The following is a 25,473-nucleotide window of genomic DNA, read 5'->3' on the forward strand; positions in this document are numbered from 1 at the left end:
ACGGATCAAAATATAAAGATTGAATTTAACTTAATGTAATATTTAAATAGTAGCAGCATTATCATTTATATATACATGCACACACACAGTATTGAGACAGTATGCGAACCTTGTAGGAACAGCAGCAGCAGAGGGAGTGAAGCTGGAAGAGGGAACAGCAGCTTTATGGTTCCCTGCTGGCTCCGAGGCAGGCAGCAGGCGTAAGGGAGGGGGATAACCAGAAGGGTCTGCAGGCAAAGGCTTTTTGGGCACTGGAGGTTTTGGGGGAGGAGGGGTCTGGATCTAAAACAGGAGACAGCAGAATGTCAAAAGCCAAGATTCTGTTAATAGAGGAGAATGATGATCACTTGAAGTGATGACTCAAGCAAAAGTCAAACAGTTTTCCCCTTGTCAATCAGCTAAGGCATGTTTGGTGGCTGAATCTGCTTCTTTGGTTTTGTGCTGGAGTTATAGTCTCTCATTACTTGTTAGCTACATTCATCTTGTAACTGCAGTGCAAAACTAAAGAAGCCAACACCAAATGTGCCTGAAGTGAAAAGACACTGTGAATTTGATTTTTTGCAGAAAGAGCACTTTAATTTTCCCTTTTTCCAAAACAGTCCAAGTGCACTGCAATTCATTTTAAAAAGAGGTACCACAGCAATCAAAAACAATAAGAACTAAACAGAGACTTGAAGGTCCAGCAGAGTGGAGCAATAAGCACACAGCCTGACTGCAGCATACAAGGCTGCCGGCCATCTCTCTGCACAACTGCAGGGTGCTGGTACCTGTCTGTGTGAAAGGACAGGGTCGGGGGGGAGAGGCTTGCTGGGTGCAGCCGGGCGCGTCACTGTCAGCTGGAAGATCCGGTGAAAGACGCAGGATTTTAACAAAGAAGAAGATGGATGAGGACCATCACTCACTACCTCTTCATCTTCACATTACAACTCTCATCCACCCAAAATCAACCAAAGAATCACAGGCCATGCACTGCTCCTGCATCGCAGGAGAATGATTAACTCATTCCCTTAATTAACTCAAACACATAAGCTTAATTACATTATTTTCAACCAAACTTTCAGTGTTTACCGTGACAGGTGACAGAGCAAGTTATCAGCTTTTAACAGTTAACAGTAACAAATACCAGTTTCAAATGACTTAAGTTTTGTGTGACTTTTACCAATAGGGTAAATATATCTCAACTGGAAATTCAGAAAGCATTTGTCCAACAGGCCATAGCAGATTTGCTTAATAATTTTAGGAAAACTGAAAATTTCTTGCATTTATCATCCAAATATATGGTGGCCATTTTAAAGAAAACATTGAAGATATTTTAAAGAAAACACTGAAGATCTAGTGGGTACAATCACATTTTATCCTGAAAGTATTAAGCAAATATGTGACAGTCAGTTGGAAGGCCTTTCATGAGTTTGCATGGATTGACGCAGTCATGAATAATAAAATTCTTCCAAATGAAACTGGTCTATTGGGACCTAAAACAGAGTAACTAAGGCTGCATTTAGAAATTGTATTTGTGGGCTATGTCCTGACAATGACAACAGACCACAGCTAAAATCATACTCATGACACCAACAGATTTGAAAAAAACTTCACTATGGTTTCCGGGTATCTGCTAGATGTTGACTCACTCTGTCTCCCTTGACAGCAAAGAAAAAAACCCAAACAGAAACCACACCGATTATAACCACCGCCAAGTCCGCCAACACATTCAAACATACTTTAAGCAAGGTTTCTCACCAGGGGCTCATAATGCACACGGACTGTTTATTTGTGGCCAAAGAGACTTCATTTGAACCCTTTCCACATTATTTCTGCCTCGTTAGCTGCTTTTCTCCTTTAACAGTGTGAATTCTTTATACTGTTGTCAAGTTGATTTTGATGTGTAAAGGATGTGATTAACAAAGTTAAAAATGTCAATTTGTGTCACAAACTATCATTCAGAACAAGCAAACAAATACATGGGAACATACTTTATGTTTGATTCACCCTTTATTGTTACTGAGATGGAACAAATAAACAAGTCCTTAGAGATCTGAATTCTGTTTTGAACATGTGCTTCTTTTAAAATGAACTAGTGTGAAAAGTGTGTCACTCTCTTAATGTTAGTCTCTGAATGTTTCACAAATGAGAGATTAGGTAATATACAGTACATACAGTGTCCTCCATAATGTTTAGAAAAAAGACATACTTATTTTTATTCTTTTCCTCTGTAGCCCACAGTTTTAAATTTCTACTCAGTGTATTAAGGGTATTTTTATACATTTCACTTCTACCATGTAGAAATTTCAGCACTTATCATTAATACCATCACTACTACCACCAACACAATGATTGGGATGTGGCAGGGGTGGTTACTGTAAATTTGTCATGCTTAGTACTTTGTTGAATGTCTTTTGTGTGCAATGTCTATAACTCAGACATCTTCCTTGGTCTACATTTATTTAATTATGGTACTGAGTATCTTCTGTGGTGATGCTCTGCCAGGCTTGTACTATAGCCACCTTCAGTTCATGCTTGTTGTAGGGACTAGTCCCCTTAAATTCATTCTTCAATATATGAAAGCATGCTCAAATCAGAAGACTTACTTCTGCCATCACAATGGACAAATGTGATCCCAGTGAGGCAATCATGTCATCATGGACCAGAATCTCAAACTAATATTTCTTACATTTTGTGGAATCCTTGCTACAAAGAATTCATGCTGTTTTGAGACCAAAGAGAGGCCCCATCCAGTATTAGTATAGTGTTCCTAATAAAGTGCTTGGTGAGTATATAAAACACCCTTTATTAAAATCTGAGAATGTCTACTTTAATCACATGTGAACTTGTTGAGTACAAATTCCAAAAGAGGCCACTGTATCCAAAAACAGAATAATGTAATTAATTTGCTGCTGAGAAACCCTGCTTTAGAGCATTCAGATCAGCACAAACACTCAGTACACTTCAATGGTGGTGAATAATTAATCTCACTACTTTCACTGGAAATAAACACAGACACATGCACAGGCACACACACACCTAGAACATGAGTCATACAGCACTGAAGAACAGGTGCTAGATGGAGATTAGGTGTGATGATTAATATCATAGTAAGGTGAGAGTCTATGACAGACTGAGATGAAGACTATCTGGTTGTGCAAGCTGGAGCACAAACACGCTGTCATGCGTGGCAGCAACCCATCTCTACCTTTCGCTGTGTCTTGATCTCTGAGGGGGCTGGGTCAGGAGGGAGGGGCTTGTTAGGAGGGGCGGGGCGTTGCCCTGGTGACTGGGGCCAGAAAGAGCAGCAGAATGTCATATACACACATATACTAGTAACAGTCTGCAGGTACTATGAATCTTTAAGACATCATAGTTACAAACAGTTGCAAATACATGTGTGCATACACAGCCCTTTCCAACTCATACACTATGGTAAAGCATCTAAACTGAAGCAAATTCATTGCCAATGTTAAGATATAAAAACTTCCAGTAACTGATATTTGATGATATAATTTAAAATGTTCAAAAATAAATAGGCTTCAATATCTTTAGTTAAACAGAGCTCTACCAACTGATATGACTCAGTTGTTAATTGTAACATTTCTTAATAAAAACAGCAGATAGCAGTTCTGCTGGTTTCTTTTAGCTCTTATTTTTTACATTTCTCATCAGTTCTATTCATAGAAAGGCACTAAAGCTGTGTTCATGCAAAAAGTGAGGTTTAGATGCATTTTACATGTTTTTGTTTTTCCACTGAAGGTGATTTAAACTAACCAGTTTATCCTAAATAGCTGTTATATACCGGACTATGCAAAACTCAAAGTCCACCCTAAATTTATTTAATTTCCAGTCAGTATAGCCAATAACTTCAAGATATTCATTTTCAGATATTTCTGAGACGACTAAATGACTACATAGAAGATAATCTATTTGCATAATATCAAAGATGCATAAGGTCAAAGGAAAGTGAGTGAAAAACAAGATATACAGAAATTGGCACTCCTAACAGCCTTGCAAGACCTAGAAGACCATCAAAACTGTCACTATCAGAAAAACAGTCCTTTCATCTTTAAGAAAGAGGAGAAAGGACATCTTTAAGTCATCTTCTCACAATTGAAGGATTGACAACTCAACACTATTAGCCTGAAAGTGTGTATGACATGAACATGCTGAACTGTCAATAAGCATAGAAAAGGAAATAAAAGAAAAAAGAAGAAAAACTGCAAATCAACCTGCTGCTGTTCTTAGAACAATGGACTGAACACCTCAAATCCAGATTTCAACAATCACTGAATGTGTTGTTGGGACATAGAACATACAACCAACTTCTAAGACTGAACTTTGGAGGTGTGAAAAATATCCCTGCAGATTTATTTGAAAAACTCAAAGCAACCTTCTGAAAAGGAGCTGTAATAAATAGGCATATATGTACTTTTCCTTTTTAAATATGCTTTCTGCTTTTGTCTTGATGCTGAAAAATGAATAAGCTATAATTAATGGCTGTCTTGACTGGAAATTAAATAAATGAAGGGTGGTCTCTGAATCTGAAATGGGTGCTTGAGCAGGTTAAAACACTTAATTCCACAGGACTGAGGTACTCTAGGAACAGGACTGGGAACCACTGCACTATGCTGACAGTGGATCTTAATAGTGCAATGCTTTCATGCTTTATCATACCAGTGATATTATGTATTTGGTTACTAGCTTAAGCCAATAATGGCACCTATGGTGTGTACTCTTGTCCTCCAGTCCCCTCTGCAGCAGAGGGGACAGTTTACCTGAGCAGACTGTTTAGAGACAGGATCAGGTGGGAGAGGTTTAGTAGGAGGAGCAGGCCTGCCCTGAGCCTGACCAGAGAGAGAGAGAGAGAGAGACATGTAGACAGCACATGCACATATCAGGTTAGCAAGGGACATTGCCAAAATGATGTGTATTTCAGTTTAAAATGCAGTAAGCAAGAAAAAGGAAATTGTGGTCTTCATAGAACAAGCACTGGGCTGAGGTTAGGTAGAAATGATGTACAGAACTATGTCACGTCTCGTATGAAATGGATGTGAGATTAGAAGCATTTACACTTCCTGAAATGTTGTCACTCTCAGTAAATGGTGTCAATTTCCTTGCACCCCTCAAAGGAAAGCAAATGCAAGCAGGAAGCAGGTGATGCAAGTGTGTTTTTCGAAAGCTTTAGTACAACAGATTGTGGGGCGTTGCAGGGTAGCAAACATTAGTCAGCGTCACTATCTACAGTACAAATCAGGTTTGGACTTCCTATGAGCATTATAGCTGTAAAGCCATCTTAACAGATGAAGAATTGAGATGCATCCATAATAAGATGCTTTTGGGAAACCTGCCTTTGTTTAGTTCTGTAAATACCTGCCTAAAAACACAAATCGTACAGTAGAAATAGTCTAATCAAAAGCTTCAGTCCATCAGACTTTAACATTATTCTTGAAACTGATACCACAATCATTTGACTCTCTGCACCACATCTGCATATAAATAAACCCTCTAAACTTCTAGCAGTACTATTCCTTTCTTTAATGACAAAAACACATACCAAAAACGAACTGCAAACATTAATAATACCAGGAACTTAGAAACAAATGTGAACTCTACTTTAAAGGATCAATGTAGCACTGTTTTAGAAGATCAAGAAAAAGAGAGCATTACATGTAAATATCCCATTTAGATGTAACAACATGCAAGTCTTAGTGTCTCAGCTGTGGTATATGAACACATATAGGAGTAATGTCAACGTGGTCAGTCTGTACCTTGCTAATGGCCTGTGTGAGTGGGATGTCATTCTGCGTCCACTGGTACCTCAAAGGCAGTACCTGCTCTCCGTTACAAGCATTTCCTCGCTCAGTGGCTGGAGTCCTGAGACAGAGACAACACACACAGTCAGATTGGTTCATTCTAGTGGAGTGGTATAAAACACATGTACAGTGGAACTGTACATCATAGATAAAGCTACTGAACACTAAGAAGGCTACTGCAGAGCTGGTGTGAACTCAGGGAACAATCCAAGAGAGACATGAATGTTTTGAACCATTCAAAGGTATGATATTACAGATATTACATAAGATATTACAGGCATGTTGAGAAGAGCCATATGGATTTTACAGATGATTGCTGAGAATGCCTGGAGTAATACATGCGATAGACATTATATTGCTTAATGGTACAGAAGTTTGTTAGTGTAAATTCTTAACAAACCTTTTTTTTTCTGAACAAATTCATTTAAAGCACAAATTGGACACTGAGCTACCAGTGACACACTATCCTAAATTTACTAAAGTCACTAAATCAGACACAGCTACCATCGCTGTACATATGTCTTCAGTCACAAAATACCTCTCCAAGTCCTCCTCTGGTAGTTTCACACAATATTCAATATGGGCCACAGACACCCTACTGTGTTGAAGGGTAAAACAGAGAAAAGTGGGAATCAACTTCTGTTCTGGCTTCTGTATGCTGTGGTTTATGTCTGCATGTGGCAGACATGTCATAGTCATTCTTTGATGTATTGCATGAAGCTAAGAGGTTATACAGTTAAAATAGTTCTCAAATGACCTGAGTGCGCTCAGTGAAATTAAACAGGGATTGTACAATGTCACATGCTTTCCAAGTGCGCTCGGCACAGAACTCATCCCACCAGTTGAAAACGGACGTGTTTCAAGACAGCAAGTAAATAATTAATTAATGTAAAGTAAAAGTAAAAAATAATTACTTAATTTCATTGAATGTCTGATGCATTAATGTCTTATTTTCTCAAAATAATCACTTATGATATTGAAATGCCCTGCGATGGACTGGCGACCTGTCCAGGGTGTATCCTGCCTTCCGCCCGATGACTGCTGGGATAGGCTCCAGCACCCCCCGCGACCCTGACGGAGAAGCGGCTTAGAAAATGGATGGATGGGTGGATGGATGGATATTGAAATGATCTAATAATAAATCTCACTCACCAAGTTAAAAATTGAGGGAAAAGAGTAATTATTTTGACCTTATGAGTCAAAATTTTATTCAAAACTTTTTATGGTAGAAACACATTGTCAAACAAATACACATTAGCCAAACACATGGTTAAGTGTTGGCAGACTGTTGGGAATTAGCGCCTCCTTTAGTAAATGTATCCCATAATCTGTCACATTTACTATCACAGCGAATAAGGAGAATGAGGTTTGGTTTTACGCACTGTCATTATAACAGTCTACACTCTCAGTAATACAGGCTGCACTCTCATTTTCTCCCTCGCTCTCACCGACTGAGCTGCCTGGGCTTGCTGAATGGAGTGCTCTTGAAACAAAAGATGCTTCGTCGGCAGCTAGGGAAACGGATGGCCAGGAACAGGAGGATGACCGGCAACACAAACAAGAAGATCACTAGCAGAGCCACGCGCGTGGGGTTGGAGTCTGAAGACACACAAACATATACAGATATTAAGGTCAGAATAACTTAGTTATTCTATTCATGTCATGGGTATAGTCATATTTATACATGACCATGCATGACTGCACACTGTGCGTGGGTGAGTGTGAACATATGCAGTGTAAGTGGGCACCTTTGGGCTGGCGCGCAGGGCCGCTGTCTACACTGCCTCCAGCTCCTGAGTATTTACAATCTGGAGGAGCCCAGCCCACATCACAGTGGCAGTTCTTGTTGCTGTTGCACACCTAGACAGACAGAGAGGGAAGTGAACAGTTTTACCTTGTTTCCTCTTTGTGGTCTCAGGATTGAAGTGATACTGTCTGTTGGTTTTCTGTTGTGTTCTAACAGCAAAATCTTAGAATCAGCATCATACATTTACAGTTTGACGGTGTGCACACATTACCCCTTAGCTCCTAGGTGTGGCTCTGTGAAACTAAAGTGAGGTAATCAGAAACCTCAATTACATCTGCAGTGCTCTGAAATCAGAACAACTTCTGAGGTTTTGGCCTTTTTTTCCAAGACAGATTACCTCTAACTGTAATCTATAGGCAAATGTTAAGCAGAGTGTCAGTTCTGCTTTTAAAGTCAACTTGACATCAAAATGAATCCTTTTCACCTCATTAGTTTATGTCCCTGGTCATGTCAAGCACAATTTGTCATAAAATAGCATTTAATAGACAAAAATTCTTGTTTTCCTGCAATTTTCCATCAAATGTAATAACTTTTGCCTGCCTTTAAAATGTCTTTTTTTTGTTTTAGTACATCACCATGCGCCACTGATGGGGAAAAATAATATTAACCAACAACATCATGTTTAATTTCCCAACACCCCCATCTACCATTGATCATTGTCCAACTAGCTCAGCAGCCATGTTTCACTCATAAATCAGTTGTCACAATACAGAAGAAAATGCTTTAGGTTTCCAATTCACTTTCACGTTAACAAAAAAAAATGGTGAAGTGCTTTAACTTCCTCTGATACGGATATCCTGCTCCAGTACCCTCCACACCAAAAATAAAAAAAAACAAAAAAAAACCAAACATATTAAAGATGCCTGAGAAATAGATCCCAGTTTGAATTCATGCAAATTTATCTGATATTTTCCATCCAGGTTTGCCTCTAGTTCTGAACAATGTAAATACAGTAAAAACAAAGATATCTAACTTCCCCTCATGGCTACAGGTTGTGTGCTGAATTGACTAACTGCTCAGAAAAAGAGAATGCAGGTTTCAGGAAAGAGGCAGCGCTAAAATATGAACTTCTCACCCCATGACCGTTACACTTCCTGTGACACTCCTCAACACCAAACACAGACACATCCTGACAACGCTGGTCTAAACACACCTAGAGAGAGAGAGAGAGAGAGAGAGAGAGAGAGAGAGAGAGAGAGAGAGAGAGAGAGAGAGAGAGAGAGAGAGAGAGAAATGCACACATTATAAAACAACAAACTACACTATCTCTATGGCATACTTACCCTATATAACTGAGAGACACAGCTAATAGATAAATGTTTAAAAAATTAATAATACAACAGACATGCTCACACAAATGAGAGCTGCATTAACTGTACCAGTGGTTTTTAACCCCAGGGGGCATTGGTGGTACTGCTAAGGTGCTGCTTTTTTTCTGTTTTGTCACACAGAATATTATTGCAATATAAAGACATGTAAGCAAAACCAGTGTTTTAAAAAGTGACAAATATTAATGTTGCTATTTTTTGCCATTTGCAAAACTTCAAAAATACCTAAACATTCAGGTCCTGGTGACTGCTCAAGTAAAAGTGCATGGCCAACATAAAAGACACAGATAAGTTTATATTTTCATAAGTTTATATTTTATAAGCTTTATATTTTCACATCAATGTAAATGTTTTTCTTTTTGATCGCATGGAATTCATCCATCAAAAACAAAATGCCATGAACATAAAACTTTCTGATTTATTTGGCATTCACTGTATTGCCTTCTTATACTGTTGCATTATATTCCCTTGCATTTAAAACTATCAGGCTGGTTAAATCTTACTGTAGGCCACAGAAGCTTTTGTGGTCAGTTGTGTGGGTCACAAGGTGAAACAAAGTTTGGAAACCCGTGGGCTATATTTTACACTATTTTTACTTCTAAGTACTTTTTCCCTCCAGTAGAAATATATAAGTATATAAGTATGTTGCTGGCAAAAAACTATTGGTTTCCAAACGCAAACAGGTAAAATGCACTCATTTATATTATAACACCTGTATTGTATAAACTCTCACCTTCCCAGGAGCACAAGCTGTTCCCTGCGCCACCATGGCTGGGTCAGAGACATCGTCACCCAGGTCAAAATAAGCCCCTCGACATGTGAAGTCACTATGGTTGAGTCTCACTTTAGTTGTCAGAATCTCTGCGTTAGAGCCCAGCAGGGGGCGATCATTTCCACCCTGACACTGGATTCTGCCACAGTGCACATCCCTGGTAAAGAAAAGGGTGAATTTCTTATATAAAGGAACAAAAGTGGAGGACTTCAGTTTTACAACAGCAGTGTTCTAGGTATAGTAGCATGTACTAAGCATCACAATGGCAAAGAGAGTTTCAAATATATTCAACTTAAAAGATGATATAATATAATCAAATATTCTGTACAATATTCAGTCCTCATTCACTGCTGCAAGTTATGTGGTCTGTTTTATTACATTCTCAGAAATCAATGTGATTTTAGTGAAAATGCCAACAAACTTCAACACATACGTATTGGAGCAGGGGATGTAGGTGCCGTTGGGCGCTTGGCCACAGTTGCCATATTTGTTGCCCTGTTTGTTGACAGAGGAAAAGCAGACTGGAGGGGCACGGGTGGCGTCTGTGAAAACAGCAAACTCAGATTACTCACAAAATTTCCAAAGCAATAATTTTACAAAATGATTAAATAAAAGACATTAAATAATTGTCTTGTATTGAATTGGTAGGACCTGCTGCTGGTGAAAAAACACAAATCCACAAACTCCTAAATAGATAGGTGCTACTCACTAGCTCCCCACAGCAGCTGGCACTGGTCATCCAGGCTGGCACAAACTCCACTGTAACAGTAGGAAGCGTCATCCTGGCATGGTTCGCCATTCTGAAGGAACACGTTGGGTGGGCAGTACGGGGAGCTTCCAGTACAGAACTCTGGCAAATCACACTCTCCTAACGGCTCTCGACACATCCAACCAGCAACACGCAGCTGCAGAGAGAGAGAGAGAGAGAGAGAGAGAGAGAGAAAGGGGTGGGTGGGTGTGGGGGCGGATCAAGTACAGCTGTTATTCCAGTGTATACAAATTGGCTGTAATGTAACAGAATCAGCAGCAGATTAAAAGTAATACATACTTTACAGCTCTCACAGCAAATGCCATCAGAGGAACACTGTGCACCTGGAACCAGCTTACAGGTGCTGGCATTACAGCATGGATCATTACATTCCTGCAAATATACAGAGCATTTTTCTTATAGATGTCTTTCACAGCATCTTAAAGCAACAGTTTTTTTAAACATACTGTGTATGTATATATATATATATATATATATATATATATATATATATATTCTATACATTTTATTTATTCAAATATTAACAATTTTCTCAGCAAGTAAACACACACTACACAAATAAATAGATTTTGAAAATGTGTCTTGGGTGCTTAAGACTTTTGCACAGTACTGTACTTAACCTGAAATCCATGCCCATCATCTAAATTTAGTATAATAAGGAAAAATAATGCAAAATTAGTCCTGACTACAGTGATATAATTTTGTACAGTCATGCCTTCAATCTAACAATGCCTTTGTTTTTTTGGTTATTACCTTACTTTATTCACAATGGAATTGGTTTACTACATTACTGATTTATTACACTTGAGGAACAACTATGAGACTGATTTAAAACACTTGCACATGTTTAACTGCAGTTATATCATAGCACTGTACAGTCATATGCAAACATTTGGGCCCCAAAATGTTTGGTCAAATTACAAGTGTTGCTCTTCTAAGTGAAAATAAGTTAATACATTTGTACAATTCAATACACAATACTGTTTATTTGTTAAACTGAACATATTGGAAAAAACAAAAAACATTAAATGTAAATTGTGTAAAAGGGTGTTCAAACATTTGCATACAACTTTATGTAGATTAACTGTTGTCTCTTACATCAAGCAGACCACAGTCACACTCCTCTCCCTTCTCCACGTACAGGTTGCCACAGCGTGGTCCTCCCAGCAGCTTCTCTGGCTGAGGCATGTTAAAGAGACACATGCCCCCACCATGCAGCAGGCTAAGAGAGAGATCTCGCTCGCTGCAGCTGCTGAACAGCTGACCAGGCATGAACCTGCTTCAACAGAGTACACAACTGAGGTCATAGTGTGCAGACTGGACTGTACATGTTCACACACACTCACACACACACAAACACGAGCACAGGGCTGCAACGATTAGTCAACAGTCAGTTGGTTGTCCATGGCACTGATTTCCAAATTCACTGGGTCGATGTACAAATTACTCAAAAACAAAGTGCTATATAGTGTTCTATAATGTTCATGTAACACATGTTCATTCTATCGGACTCCAATACCCAAAAACATGCCCAGGGGGGTTGCATTGCCCTATTAAAGAAAATAACAGCTTATTGCCGGGATGGAAATGGCCAGAGAACGTGTAGCAAGGAGAACTACCACTCTGTAATGACTTCTGGGTTTCTCACAGGCTAGAGGGCGCTCCTGAGCGAGTCCAAAATGAATGGGTTAAGATAGAGCATCTGAGCAAAATCATAGCTTATAAATGCTTAAACATTTTTAATGTATAAGAATGCACTCATATCCTGAACACAGAACAGTAGAAAACATTTGAACACTGCTGTTATATTTTTATGTGCTTTTGAACTCCAGTTATAAGAGTTTAAAGTGGCGCCTCATGCACGGTCATGACATCAGTGAGCATGAACAGCCAATGCACTGCTCTGTTTGCCAACCAGTCAGCACTCAGTAGCTGTAATGATAGCATCCTACTTCCTCAGTCCCATTTGCTGTAGAAAAAAAGGAAATGTAGGTATGCTTTCCTTGCTTTTCAGTGAAATCAATCTTTCTCTTTTCTTAACTTTTTTTCTTAAAGAAAAGTTCAGGGCAAGTGATTAGAAACTATTTTAACTTTCAGTTTTTAGTCATTCAGTCATTTATATTTTAACATTTAGCTTTTAGTCATTGACCCCCACTCATTGAGGACTCGCTCAAGGGTGCCCCTTGGTGTTTTGTAAGCATGTTTTTGATATAACGAGGGAAATAGGAGAAAAGCCAGGCTCCCCTTTAACAGTCTCTCAAAATGGCCAGGTTTTGACCTTTTCTGAGGTCAAAGCTTGACATTTATTTACATCATGACCTTTTTTCTAAAGCTACAAAAAACACCTAATGTCTGTATGTTGACAACAGCAGCACTTCTAATTAAATGTTGCAAATAAGTCAGTATAATTACAATTCAAATCTCAGTCCTTTATCCTATTTGTTTTCTTGCAAAAAGGAAGAAGAATGTAGGAAATCTGAAACACTCTAAAACAACTATATGTAATTTTCCTATAAAAGATTTCAAGATTTCTAAATCTGAGCTGAAATACCAATCCATCCCAACGTTTACTCCCATGGTGGAATTCTGGTGCTTTCTTACCTATTTCTACCCGTTTATTGCACAGACAGAACATTTAAAGATGGCAGTGCTGTGATGGTGCGAAGTGAGACAAGATCTATGAACCAACTACTTGAAGCACATTACCCTGTGGAGGGCTCCATGATGCAGCCCCCGAGACGTGGTTCGTTCTGGCACTCGCAGCGACGGTCAGCCGTATCATGGCTCATGCCCAGGTTATGGCCAAGCTCGTGTGCCACTGTGGATGCCACACCTAGCACACTCACCAGGTGATCCTAAGGGACAGAGAATATCCGAGTATAACAGCAGCTCTGTCTGCTGCTTACTACCCCAGAACCACAAACCAACATCCTCACTAGCTGTCTACACGTTGATGAGATAGGCTTAGCTCAGTAACAGATCTTCACACATGCATGTAAGTGACAGGCACAGGATCACACATGCTACTGGTTGGTTGTCAGAACAATTCAGTGACTGAGATTTTTCTGTTTCTTCCACTGCATGGTGTCTGTCTTTTACTGTCACATATACATACACACATACATAAATACATACATACTGCTATATAAACTGCTTCAACTACTTTAACAAATGAAATTCTATTTCTAAAAACATACAATTGAAAAAATGTACATGCCTTCATTGTTTTACTTTTTTCTTCACCTAGGACACTCAGAATACATTATCACAACTAAAACTGTAATAACTGATTTGAGTTATCATGAATAATATCACAATTGTCACGCTATGTTGTGGTATTTGTTGAGATGGAGGGTCAGTGCTGTAATCAAAAAAAGCCTCACCACATTAACACCTCCAGATCTGTCCTTGGAGCACATAGAGGATTGAGAGGCCATGCCCACTGTTGTGCCATCAAACGACTCACCCCTGTTAGAGAGAAATAAGCAAATATAATTCTGCTGAGGAGCAAAAAATACAGTCGGAATGATCATCACTATAGCAACAGGACTGACAAGCCCACAATAGATCCCTTGAATCAATTCAGAATGCATACACAGTGCACCACGTCATCTCCTGCGTCATGGTTTACTGTTTATGAAATATAATTGCATTCTTGCCTACTTTGCAATAAAGCATTAGAACCTACATGACTAGCTGTGCATTGTCATGGCGTAGTCGTGGCAGCAGCTCTCTGGTCCTCCATTCCAGGAAGCGGTTGAGTGTGTCAGTGGGGCTCTTATCTACCATGATTTTATCTTGATCACTCCAAATCTCCAGCCCCAGCAGAGCTACACGCACATTCAACGGCCGGTAGAACTAACACACACACAGTAAAAAAGTGACAGGAGAGGGAGAACCAAACATCAGGCACAGTTATTTTGCTTTCAATCAATACAAACACAACTTTAACCTCTGGCTTCAGTCTACAAATAAGGTGAAGACAAGTTGATCAGTGACAGGTGTTTTCAAAGTGGGAATTTAATCCCATTACCAAATGGACATTACTATGTCCTAATGGAGCACTATGCTGCATTTCATTTTATTTGGTTTATACTAAGCAATTAAAAATATGTAGTGGTTTACTGTTAACATGTAAATCCTGTAAAAGAAACAGCAATGTAATTACAGATATACAGTAAAAAAAAGCAAAACATTGTCCCACTTGATAACACTAAGAGGGATAACTAACCTATATAAATATATACTAGAATTCAAAGAAATTTTCAGATTTTTTTTTTTATTTCAATGGAGAAAGCTATTTAATGCTTATTTAGTGTTGCCAGTAGGTTATAACCATAGAAATTAAAACAAACAAACAACAATTTTGTAATTGGAACTCACCCAGTCTACTTGGTTGGCCACATCCAGCATTCGATAAATAATAGTCTTGTTGTTCTTCTGATAATTTAGGTACTGTGACAAAAAAATGTAAGCAAGAAAATAAAAACACTGCATTGAAAAGCTACATTTTTTAAATATCCCACAAAAGTGGAACAGGGATTTACATATTACCAGCAGATGGCGATAGAGTACCAGCAAAATGGCAATTTTCCATTGTTGGATCAAAGCATATTAATGATAACAATAATCTACACTGATGTTTCAACCAGACCTGTAATGTGGCCATTTATTTTGCTTTTATTGGTTTCACAGGCTTTTCAGTAAGGAAAATGCATGTTCAGTGGAGCACAGGACAGATAATGTGTATATCAAAGATAAGTTGTATATCAAAAGCATGTACAACTAATTTTGATGTATTTAGATCTGAGCAGTGAAGACGCTTCTATACAATTCAGAATTAATCATCACATAGCTGCTGTCAATGATCACACCTCATACCAGCTCCACTGGCAGCTGTAGAAGTGTACAAGTGGTACAGTCTGGATTGTTTACTTTTTTCTCTTCACGCTTTCCACTTTCCACTCTGGTGCAGGTTAATTACGATCTCATTTGCCTCAGCATTTCTACAGAAACTTCATAGGCTACAATTTAGCAAACATTAGCTTTGCTTTTTTGTTCTCGCAGTTAAATGTAGATTCTACCTTGTGGCAAATGCTCTAAGGCTATGCAGGAGTATTTTTATCTCTCTGATTGATTTATTCTCTTGTGCATGAACTACTAATACAGTGACAAAAAGCTGGCCAAGAAACTGAAAAGACAGCTATTCAATTACTTTTCTTATACCTTTTCTTTATAATTGGGGGGGCTTCATTTAAAAAAGCTGTGATACAATTCACTCAGTATTGGCTCTTTACCAAACAGGGCTTCGGGCCCCGCCCTCACTACTCACAACATAACTGACTGTCTGAAGTCCATTAATGAGGACAGACATTCCACTAATTAGCTTTCCAGCTAAAAATCTGTTTTGCACATGAATTTGTATATATTTATTAATTTACATTTACATTTGTCTTAGAAACAATTTTGAAAATTAAAATGTTTAAAGTCTTTAGATCAAAATGTATTTAAGAAAACTGAAAAACATACAGTCAGGTGTATCAAAACATTAGCTGGTCATGTATATTTGTACATATCCTCAAATTAATTTTGCCCACAAATTAATAAAATGCCCATAATTTTTTCCTTACTCCAAATGCACTTTATCAAAAGTTTGTTTCTTATAAAATAAAGCTATGAGCTAAATTAGCCTCATAGCTTGTCTTGGCTGATCTACATTTGTGGTAAAGGGGGAAAACTGTATGAATTTGTTTTTTCCCCAAACTGTTCTTTGAAAGTTGACATTCTGCACATCATTCTTACTGTCAGTGTTTTATTTAAAATCCAACATGCTGGACTGCAGAACCAAGCAAATATTTTGTCACTGTCCAGAAAAGTCCATACTGAACTCTATATGGCACAATATAATAACAAAAGGAACACATGCTCACCTCCTTGTGGTCCGCCACCAACACCAGTTCAATATATTTGGTCTCCGAAAGAATGTCTCTTTTACTCTACAGAACATGAGCGCACAGAATAAGGTGATTGTAGAATCCTGAATTCACTTCATATCATGACTATAGACATCTGTGTGAACAGTCACAAACACACTCATCTTTCCTCTTCAATGCGTCCCTTACCCTATGTACGTGTGGGATGATATGAATGGGTGGTATAAAAGAGTGAGAAATGCCACAGCCACTTGACGCAGAGCTCAAGTGGTGGGTTGGGTAGAGCAGGTGCATTCCCTTCTCTTCCTCTGATCTTCCACTCCCCTCCACTTCTCCATCATCCTCCTCGTCATCTGGCTGAAGCTCAAAGCTTAAGCTGGCATTGATAAAGATTACCCCCCTACAGAGAACAGCAGGAGAGTTACTTTACTAATAATCACTTCCCATTTCCCACTGCAGATTACATTACAGTATATACATGAAAGTGTAAACCCATGTCTTGTGCCAATATAAATAAAACACTTTTGAACATGAGATGCTGTTCTGGACCGACATTTGGTTCAGCGGAAAGCTTTACGACCATCTCTTATTTTTCAATATGATACAACCAAAGACACAAACAGCAAATCATTGTAGGTTCTCTTATTAATCCAATTTGGCCAGACAGAATTGATCCCAATGTCTGTAATCTCTGTGCACTGTTCTAATGTTGACTTGCCAGCAGCATCTCTTAACAGTACACTGTCAGTATTGCTATTTTTTCTGTTTTTTGCTCTAGGCATTTTTTCTGCATATTGCAATTATACTGGACATGCACAACATAATTGCCATGCGGCTTCCAGTTTTAAATCTTTATTTATGTACACACACAATTAAGCTACAGTACTGTACAAAAGTCAGATATCACCCTTTCATTTACTCTGTTTACAGTCAAAACAGCAAAAGCAAGTTCTCAGTTACAGGGGGAAAAAAAGCCTCCAACAGTAAGGATGAAATTAAATTTATCAGCATTTTACTGGTCCACTATTTTACTTTTGTGCACTCTACTGCCACTTTAACCACTTTGCCCTTCCTATCTTACAACCAACCAGTTATGGTTGAGTCCTCTTAATAAAAGCTGCTCCCAAAGATTCAGTACCATTATTTAACCTTCAAACACAAGAGTCACACAATCAACTATCCAAACTCACCTAAGCTGCCTTATAAATGTCATTCTTATGCGCATTCAAAATGACTAAAAGAGGTATTTCTGAGGAAATTAAGTACAAAATAATCCACGTGCATAAGAAAGGGTAAAGTCAAAGGAAATAAGTAAAAAAAAAAAAAAAAAAAAAGAAGGCCTGGTAGAACACCAAAAACCATCAGATAAATAATACTTAAAGGTTATATAAACAAAATATTTTTAACATTAATAGAGCAGCAAACAACCATTTATATATATATATATATATATATATATATAAATATATAAATAAATAAAGACATAGTGGAGTAATGGCGTCCTAAGCAGAGGATGAGATCCCACCCCCTCTGTGTGTGTTGCAATCGGGCTGGCTGCGTGTGCAAGTTAGTCCTGCCCTGTGAAAACGGTGGCCTTCTGCACGTTTTGTTTTGCCTTCCCCAGACAGTGACTACCCACACTGTGCATGTACCACTTAAGGCGGAACAATAAATTTCAAACAAGAAACTGAGGCGCTAGAATGAAGTCTTAACTGCTGAACCTTTTAAGGTGGAACAGGAAAATTTGAACAAGAAACTGAACAAGAAAAATAAACTGACTTAAGCTTAAGGGGTTTATGGCCATTTGCCTCATGATTGCACATCCGTAAATTTGTGAGGTGGAGCTTCTGAAGGAGCACTGAAGGGAGTTCAAATATTCTCCAGAATTGTATAGATTAAGATTAAGTGACCCTTATTAGTCTCACAACAGGGAAATTTCACCTCCGTATTTAACCCATCCGCGAAACACCACATACACACTAGTGAGCACACACATACAGTGAGTACACTTGCCTGGAGCGGTGGGCAGCCCTATGTCATGTACAGCCATGTACTGTCAGCTCTGGGGATCAAACCTGTGACCTTCCAATCACAAGGCTGGTTCCATAACCTCCAGCCCATGACTGCCCCCACTTATAGTGTACCTTCAAGGCTTTCCTCTTTGAGAGAGAGGAGTATTGTATCATATTGTATTGTATTTGGAGGTGTGTATTGTATTTTTATTAAGGTTAAAAAACAGATGTAAATTACACTGGATGTGGTGCGTTGTGATCACACACTAAGACAATGGCAAATAAACTTGATTCTTATTTGGTGAAAAACATGATGAAAATGATGATGAAAAAAGCATAATTTACCTTCTGTAACACTTCTATAACCTAAGAATAGCTCAGCCAGTTTGTGCTGAAGTTACTGAATAATGTCTTAGTATGCAATAAGCGTGGGATTTTCATGGATTAAACGTTTCCTACATCTAAAATGGTCTTCTCTCTTCACAGTACGGTATTTCTCAGAGAAAAATGTTCTCATGGAGTCTGAGCTGACCTGTAGTTTCACATACTAGTGGCCTGCAGTGATGATATCATTGAGCACATTGTTTTCCAGCATGAATGAGCGCAACTTGTAATTACATGCCTCTGGTTATAGCCAAGAAACACTGCACCAGCTCCTGACTCAGCTCAACCCCATACTAAAGCTTTTTTTTGGAAGGAGAGATTATGGCAGCTGGGATCAGTGTTCCCTTTTTAATCCAGCTAAAAAATTACACTTTTTCCCACTCTTGCACGTTCTAATAATCGCTCTCACAATCCTCCAATTCACTGCATTCATTTTTGACCAGTTGTTTACTTCTAACAGTCTCTGGCCTCTGTTCAGATAGCACTTATCCTTAAGACCAAGCAGCCTACTTTCCTATTACATAATAGAGTAGAATGCATGACACAACAAAGAAGATTTTCTTTTAACACATGTTCTAACATAACTATAAAAATACTAATACAAAGCTTAAAGCAGATTCTCAGTAGTAGCTGATTAGTAGCATAACAGAGGTTACCTCAGATGAAGTAATAAGCTAAAGCTACAGCTAACCACCGTAACACTGGTAGCTGGAGATTCAGTGTTTTCTATAGATTTTTTTGGTCTTCAGTGGATGATGTGCCAGTTTGTTTTAGAAATATATGTTATATATACTATATAACTGTGTCTGGACCTAATATTAGCCTAACCTGATAAAGCCAGGCTCTCAGCTTTTACAGTCACATCCTTACCTACATGTCCTTAGTGTTCTGGAGTAGTAAAGTATAACATAATGTGCTTACTTGCAAATTCAAGCAAAACATTCATATTTCACATTTCTGTTAAAACATAAAATCACCACTTTACTGAATTGTTAGCCTATATACTTTTACCTCTTCCTGTGATGAAACAAATACCTGTACCAGTCCTTAAACCCAAGCAAGGAAAATGAGAGGTTCAGTTCACTATCCAGGTAGGACCACTGCTTATATATCAACGTAGCACTTTTCCACCAGACAGTGTAGTACAGCACAGCACATTTACAAATTCATGATGTTCTGTTGTCATTTCCACTGCCCAGTGAGCTGTACATTCAGAGTGCTGAATTTAGTTGCCACTTTTTCTGAGGTACCAGACATATGGTACTGAGGCATATGGGTGGAAGTAGTGCAGACCATTCATTGGTTACACGTAATTGTTGCAGAATTGCATCTCTACTAGTAAAAGAAAGTACTAGGTCTTACCGTAGGCCAGCACAGGTGCTAATAGCCACACGGGACTCAGGGAACCCTCTGACGGAGCCATGATAATAACAGTGAGTCTGTTGAGTGAGAACAGAGAACAGGTCTTATTAAATATTTCCCCCTCCCTTTACAACACTCCTTCCCTCTCCCCTTACAACACTCCTTCCCTCTCCCTTTACAACACTCCTTCCCTCTCCCTTTACAACACTCCTTCCCTCTCCCTTTACAACACTCCTTCCCTCTCCCTTTACAACACTCCTTCCCTCTCCCTTTACAACACTCCTTCCCTCTCCCTTTACAACACTCCTTCTCTCTCCCTTTACAACACTCCTTCCCTCTCCCTTTACAACACTCCTTCCCTCTCCCTTTACAACACTCCTTCCCTCTCCCTTTACAACACTCCTTCCCTCTCCCTTTACAATACTCCTTCCCTCTCCCTTTACAACACTCCTTCCCTCTCCCTTTACAACACTCCTTCCCTCTCCCTTTACAATACTCCTTCCCTCTCCCTTTACAATACTCCTTCCCTCTCCCTTTACAATACTCCTTCCCTCTCCCTTTACAACACTCCTTCCCCCTCCCTTTACAACACTCCTTCCCTCTCCCTTTACAACACTCCTTCCCTCTCCCTTTACAACACTCCTACCCTCTCCCTTTACGACACTCCTTCCCTCTCCCTTTACGACACTCCTTCCCTCTCCCTTTACGACACTCCTTCCCCCTCCCCTTACGACACTCCTTCCCTCTCCCCTTACGACACTCCTTCCCCCTCCCTTTACGACACTCCTTCCCCCTCCCTTTACGGCACTCCTTCCCTCTCCCTTTACGACACTCCTTCCCTCTCCCTTTACAACACTCCTTCCCTTTCCCTTTACAACACTCCTTCCCTCTCCCTTTACAACACTCCTTCCCTCTCCCTTTACAACACTCCTTCCCTCTCCCTTTACAACACTCCTTCTCTCTCCCTTTACAACACTCCTTCTATCTCCCTTTACAACACTCCTTCTCTCTCCCTTTACAACACTCCTTCCCTCTCCCTTTACAACACTCCTTCCCTCTCCCTTTACAACACTCCTTCCCTCTCCCTTTACAATACTCCTTCCCTCTCCCTTTACAATACTCCTTCCCTCTCCCTTTACAACACTCCTTCCCCCTCCCTTTACAACACTCCTTCCCTCTCCCTTTACAACACTCCTTCCCTCTCCCTTTACGACACTCCTACCCTCTCCCTTTACGACACTCCTTCCCTCTCCCTTTACGACACTCCTTCCCTCTCCCTTTACGACACTCCTTCCCCCTCCCTTTACGACACTCCTTCCCTCTCCCCTTACGACACTCCTTCCCCCTCCCTTTACGACACTCCTTCCCCCTCCCTTTACGGCACTCCTTCCCTCTCCCTTTACAACACTCCTTCCCTCTCCCTTTACAACACTCCTTCCCTTTCCCTTTACAACACTCCTTCCCTCTCCCTTTACAACACTCCTTCCCTCTCCCTTTACAACACTCCTTCTCTCTCCCTTTACAACACTCCTTCTCTCTCCCTTTACAACACTCCTTCCCTCTCCCTTTACAACACTCCTTCCCTCTCCCTTTACAACACTCCTTCTCTCTCCCTTTACAACACTCCTTCCCTCTCCCTTTACAACACTCCTTCCCTTTCCCTTTACAACACTCCTTCCCTTTCCCTTTACAACACTCCTTCCCTCTCCCTTTACAACACTCCTTCCCTCTCCCTTTACAACACTCCTTCCCTCTCCCTTTACAACACTCCTTCTCTCTCCCTTTACAACACTCCTTCCCTCTCCCTTTACAACACTCCTTCCCTCTCCCTTTACAACACTCCTTCCCTCTCCCTTTACAACACTCCTTCCCTTTCCCTTTACAACACTCCTTCCCTCTCCCTTTACAACACTCCTTCCCTCTCCCTTTACAACACTCCTTCCCTCTCCCTTTACAACACTCCTTCCCTCTCCCTTTACAACACTCCTTCTCTCTCCCTTTACAACACTCCTTCCCTCTCCCTTTACAACACTCCTTCTCTCTCCCTTTACAACACTCCTTCTCTCTCCCTTTACAACACTCCTTCCCTCTCCCTTTACAACACTCCTTCCCTCTCCCTTTACAACACTCCTTCCCTCTCCCTTTACAACACTCCTTCCCTTTCCCTTTACAACACTCCTTCCCTCTCCCTTTACAACACTCCTTCCCTCTCCCTTTACAACACTCCTTCCCTCTCCCTTTACAACACTCCTTCCCTCTCCCTTTACAACACTCCTTCCCTTTCCCTTTACAACACTCCTTCCCTCTCCCTTTACAACACTCCTTCCCTCTCCCTTTACAACACTCCTTCCCTCTCCCTTTACAACACTCCTTCCCTCTCCCTTTACAACACTCCTTCCCTCTCCCTTTACAACACTCCTTCCCTCTCCCTTTACAACACTCCTTTCCTCTCTGACACATGCATGCTAAGAATTATCTTAAAGTAGTTGTTGAGTAAAAAAGGTAATGGAAGCTTATATTCAACCACTACTTCTGTCCATCTTTATAGACATCACATCCTTTTGAGATTACTCAACAATTCGACATGCTCTGAGGGAAATCTGTGGTGTAGACATGCAGTTTACATGATGCTAACTGGTGATCATTAGCTTCCACTACTTGTTAGCTAGTCTCATAGCTCCAGCACAAAACTAAAGAAGCAAACTTCAGACAACAAACATATTTGGTCTGTGATAAGGACAAACAGTGCATTTGATTTATTTTTTGTCAAACTATCATCATCTCCATAGATGGATTTGAGAAACAGACAAACGTACTATACTGCTAGGGTTCTATGTCTGTTATTTTGAGTGAAACTACACTTCAGAACGTTTTTTTTTGTTGTTGTTGTTTTTTTTTTTGTTTTTTTTTAATATACAGCAAGCATCTACGATATTAATATGACACCCACGATTAATTTAAGGGACTTAAACACCAGGCTCCAGTCATACATAGTCAAAATATACAACACCCTTTTGCCCTTTGACTTTCAGCTCCTGCCCCACCCAAATATCTCCCCACACCCCTGCCTTCCATATAATACTATCACAATTCAATATTTCTATGGCTGAGACTGACTAATAAGGCATATCAATGGGTAACATTACAAACTGATTTGTTCTGCACAGTCAAAGCCAATATATGAGGTAAGGAAATATACAGTGATATTCATTATGACTCAGAAATAAACATACCACTGGGCTCTCTTCCATGGACACCCCAGTTCCATTTGGCAAGTAGTAGAAGACATTGGGTGGTTTAGGCAAGAGATCTCTGCAAAATCCAAATGACATGAGTAAACAGGGTGGAGGAAAAGCAGATGATTAAACATAAGGGAATGTAAAATGGATACTGTGGAGCGCTGCTGTGTGTGTGTGACTGTGCACACTCACTGATTTTTCTCCAGCTCCAGTAGAAGGAGGCTGTCTCCTACTTGCAGACCACATAGCAATGTGTCTGGGTGACCATTCTGCAGAAGAAGAGCAAACCATGACTTGAAAGCCACCATCCAATGATTTTATATTACAAATCAATAAGACTTAAAAATGTAAAAGCTATAAAAGGATAAATCCAGTTCTAAAATCAAATTTGGCAAGACACATTTAAAGACATATATATACATAATATAACATATATAACTTCACGCATAAACCAAATCTTGCATTAGGGAGCCAGGTTGTTAAGAAACGGTGGTCCTCATTAGTAATCTTTCATGGTTATCTCATCGTTGTTTGGCGGAAATGTATATTGTGATTATTACTGATAATTAAATTGTGCAGCATTTTATTGCATTTTACTACTTTATGCCCAACAACACCCCAATAACCAAATCATTAACTAAATAACCATTAACTAAAATCACTCTAAATTTTAAAATTAAACCCAACAGGCAAGTCGCAAGCAAATATCAATGGCCTTTGCTATCTTTCTTTGCTATCTTCCAAAATAACAGGCACTGATGGCTTAGTGCCTTATAGAGCTGAATGATGTGGACATATTAATGTGGTGTTCGATAAAATTGTTGGATATCATAAGAACAATATTAGAAGCTATAAATTCTGATTAAAACAGCTTGTCTCAATTTTGTTTGTACAGTGTTAGGTTGTAGAAAAACAATCAGCATTCCCTAAACAGCTTTTTTTCTGTACAGACTCCAAAATGGGGAAAAGTTCCTTTTGGTGATGCAGGTTCTTGTGACAGGAGCCTTTACTGTTTCACAAATTTTATAGCACTGAGAGTGAGAATAATAATCACTTCTGAAGCACAGGTTAGCAGTTCAGGGTAGAGAAGTTTTTGTGCTATGCAAGTGTTTATATTTAGCAACTGGCTGTTTAGTTAAATGGTTAAGTGGCTCAACCTACACTTGGGAGAGCATGATTTAAACCCTGGATAGGAAGGCTGGGCTTCCATGTTCCTCTCTAATTATGTCACACTGGTGCGGTGCATGTAAGGTAATTTGGACAGGATCCATTTAGTCAGTGTAGCCTTTAACAAATCATTGTCGTGATGATAATAATATGATTTCTCATGCAGCCCTTGTCCTTTAGTTTACTGTCATAGACTTCTCCGTAGCAAAATGGCTAACAGTGGATTCATATGTTATTTCTAGATTGTACTTCTTTCTTTTTTGGCCTAAAGCTATTGAGAAATCCCTGAGTTGTTGCTCTGTAACCACAAAAGCTGATCTTTTAAGTGCTGAGGTAATCAGACCTTTTACAAGAATTACTCCAGTGTCCTTCATCATGATCGTCTGTGATTCACACTGTGTTGGAGAAGTATCCTCTTGTCTACATGAATCAGCACTGATTCAGAACTGCTGGCTGTGTGGGAGTTTTTTCTTTTTTAGTTAGCACAGTTGATAATTTGCTGTTGCTTTTTTTTGTCTTGGTGTTTTTACTGGATGGTAATTGATGTCTGGCTTAAAATATAAACTAAATCAGGTTCCTATTTTGCCATGCATGAGATAAAATCAGCTTTATACCCTAATGTTTCTCCAACTCAATCTCTTTCTGCTGTACCCTTATCTGTGGACCGAACACCACAATCATTTCCCTACATCTCCTTTTACTCCAAGAAACAGGAAACCCACTAGCTGCAATTCCACTTCAAATGGAATCCAATAGGCAAGTGGTAAGCAGATAAAGAAAACACTGAAAAATGCTGCAGTATTCCTTCAAAATACCACATATTGTTTTCAAAGAATAAACTACTATTTTCAAAGAATAATACTACTACTTTCTTGGGTCATGTCAATATTAGAGCCCATTTC

General features: G+C 39.4%; 1 protein-coding gene across 4 annotated transcripts in view; it reads right to left on the bottom strand.

The window, feature by feature from the left end:
- The window catches only part of adam15 (ADAM metallopeptidase domain 15), a 44,327-nt gene that overhangs the window by 1,292 nt on the left and 17,562 nt on the right, over positions 1-25,473 (bottom strand). The window contains exons 3-24 of one of the 4 annotated variants that reach the window (XM_017713116.2): positions 23,597-23,673; positions 23,399-23,477; positions 20,166-20,242; positions 16,597-16,807; positions 16,405-16,470; positions 14,858-14,929; positions 14,163-14,332; positions 13,858-13,942; positions 13,181-13,329; positions 11,573-11,750; positions 10,754-10,846; positions 10,415-10,610; positions 10,139-10,247; positions 9,667-9,862; positions 8,681-8,758; positions 7,547-7,658; positions 7,247-7,397; positions 5,754-5,859; positions 4,761-4,829; positions 3,188-3,268; positions 768-836; positions 110-282 (exon numbers count right to left, since the gene is read on the bottom strand). In XM_017713116.2, the coding sequence (XP_017568605.1) occupies positions 110-282; positions 768-836; positions 3,188-3,268; positions 4,761-4,829; positions 5,754-5,859; positions 7,247-7,397; positions 7,547-7,658; positions 8,681-8,758; positions 9,667-9,862; positions 10,139-10,247; positions 10,415-10,610; positions 10,754-10,846; positions 11,573-11,750; positions 13,181-13,329; positions 13,858-13,942; positions 14,163-14,332; positions 14,858-14,929; positions 16,405-16,470; positions 16,597-16,807; positions 20,166-20,242; positions 23,399-23,477; positions 23,597-23,673 (2,597 nt within the window). The remainder of the gene's footprint in view (positions 1-109; positions 283-767; positions 837-3,187; positions 3,269-4,760; positions 4,830-5,753; positions 5,860-7,246; positions 7,398-7,546; positions 7,659-8,680; positions 8,759-9,666; positions 9,863-10,138; positions 10,248-10,414; positions 10,611-10,753; positions 10,847-11,572; positions 11,751-13,180; positions 13,330-13,857; positions 13,943-14,162; positions 14,333-14,857; positions 14,930-16,404; positions 16,471-16,596; positions 16,808-20,165; positions 20,243-23,398; positions 23,478-23,596; positions 23,674-25,473) is intronic. The other 3 variants (XM_037537165.1, XM_017713117.2, XM_017713119.2) reach the window with 3 other exon arrangements.

This window comes from Pygocentrus nattereri, chromosome 3 (assembly GCF_015220715.1).
Source record: "Pygocentrus nattereri isolate fPygNat1 chromosome 3, fPygNat1.pri, whole genome shotgun sequence".
Classification (NCBI taxonomy): domain Eukaryota; kingdom Metazoa; phylum Chordata; class Actinopteri; order Characiformes; family Serrasalmidae; genus Pygocentrus; species Pygocentrus nattereri.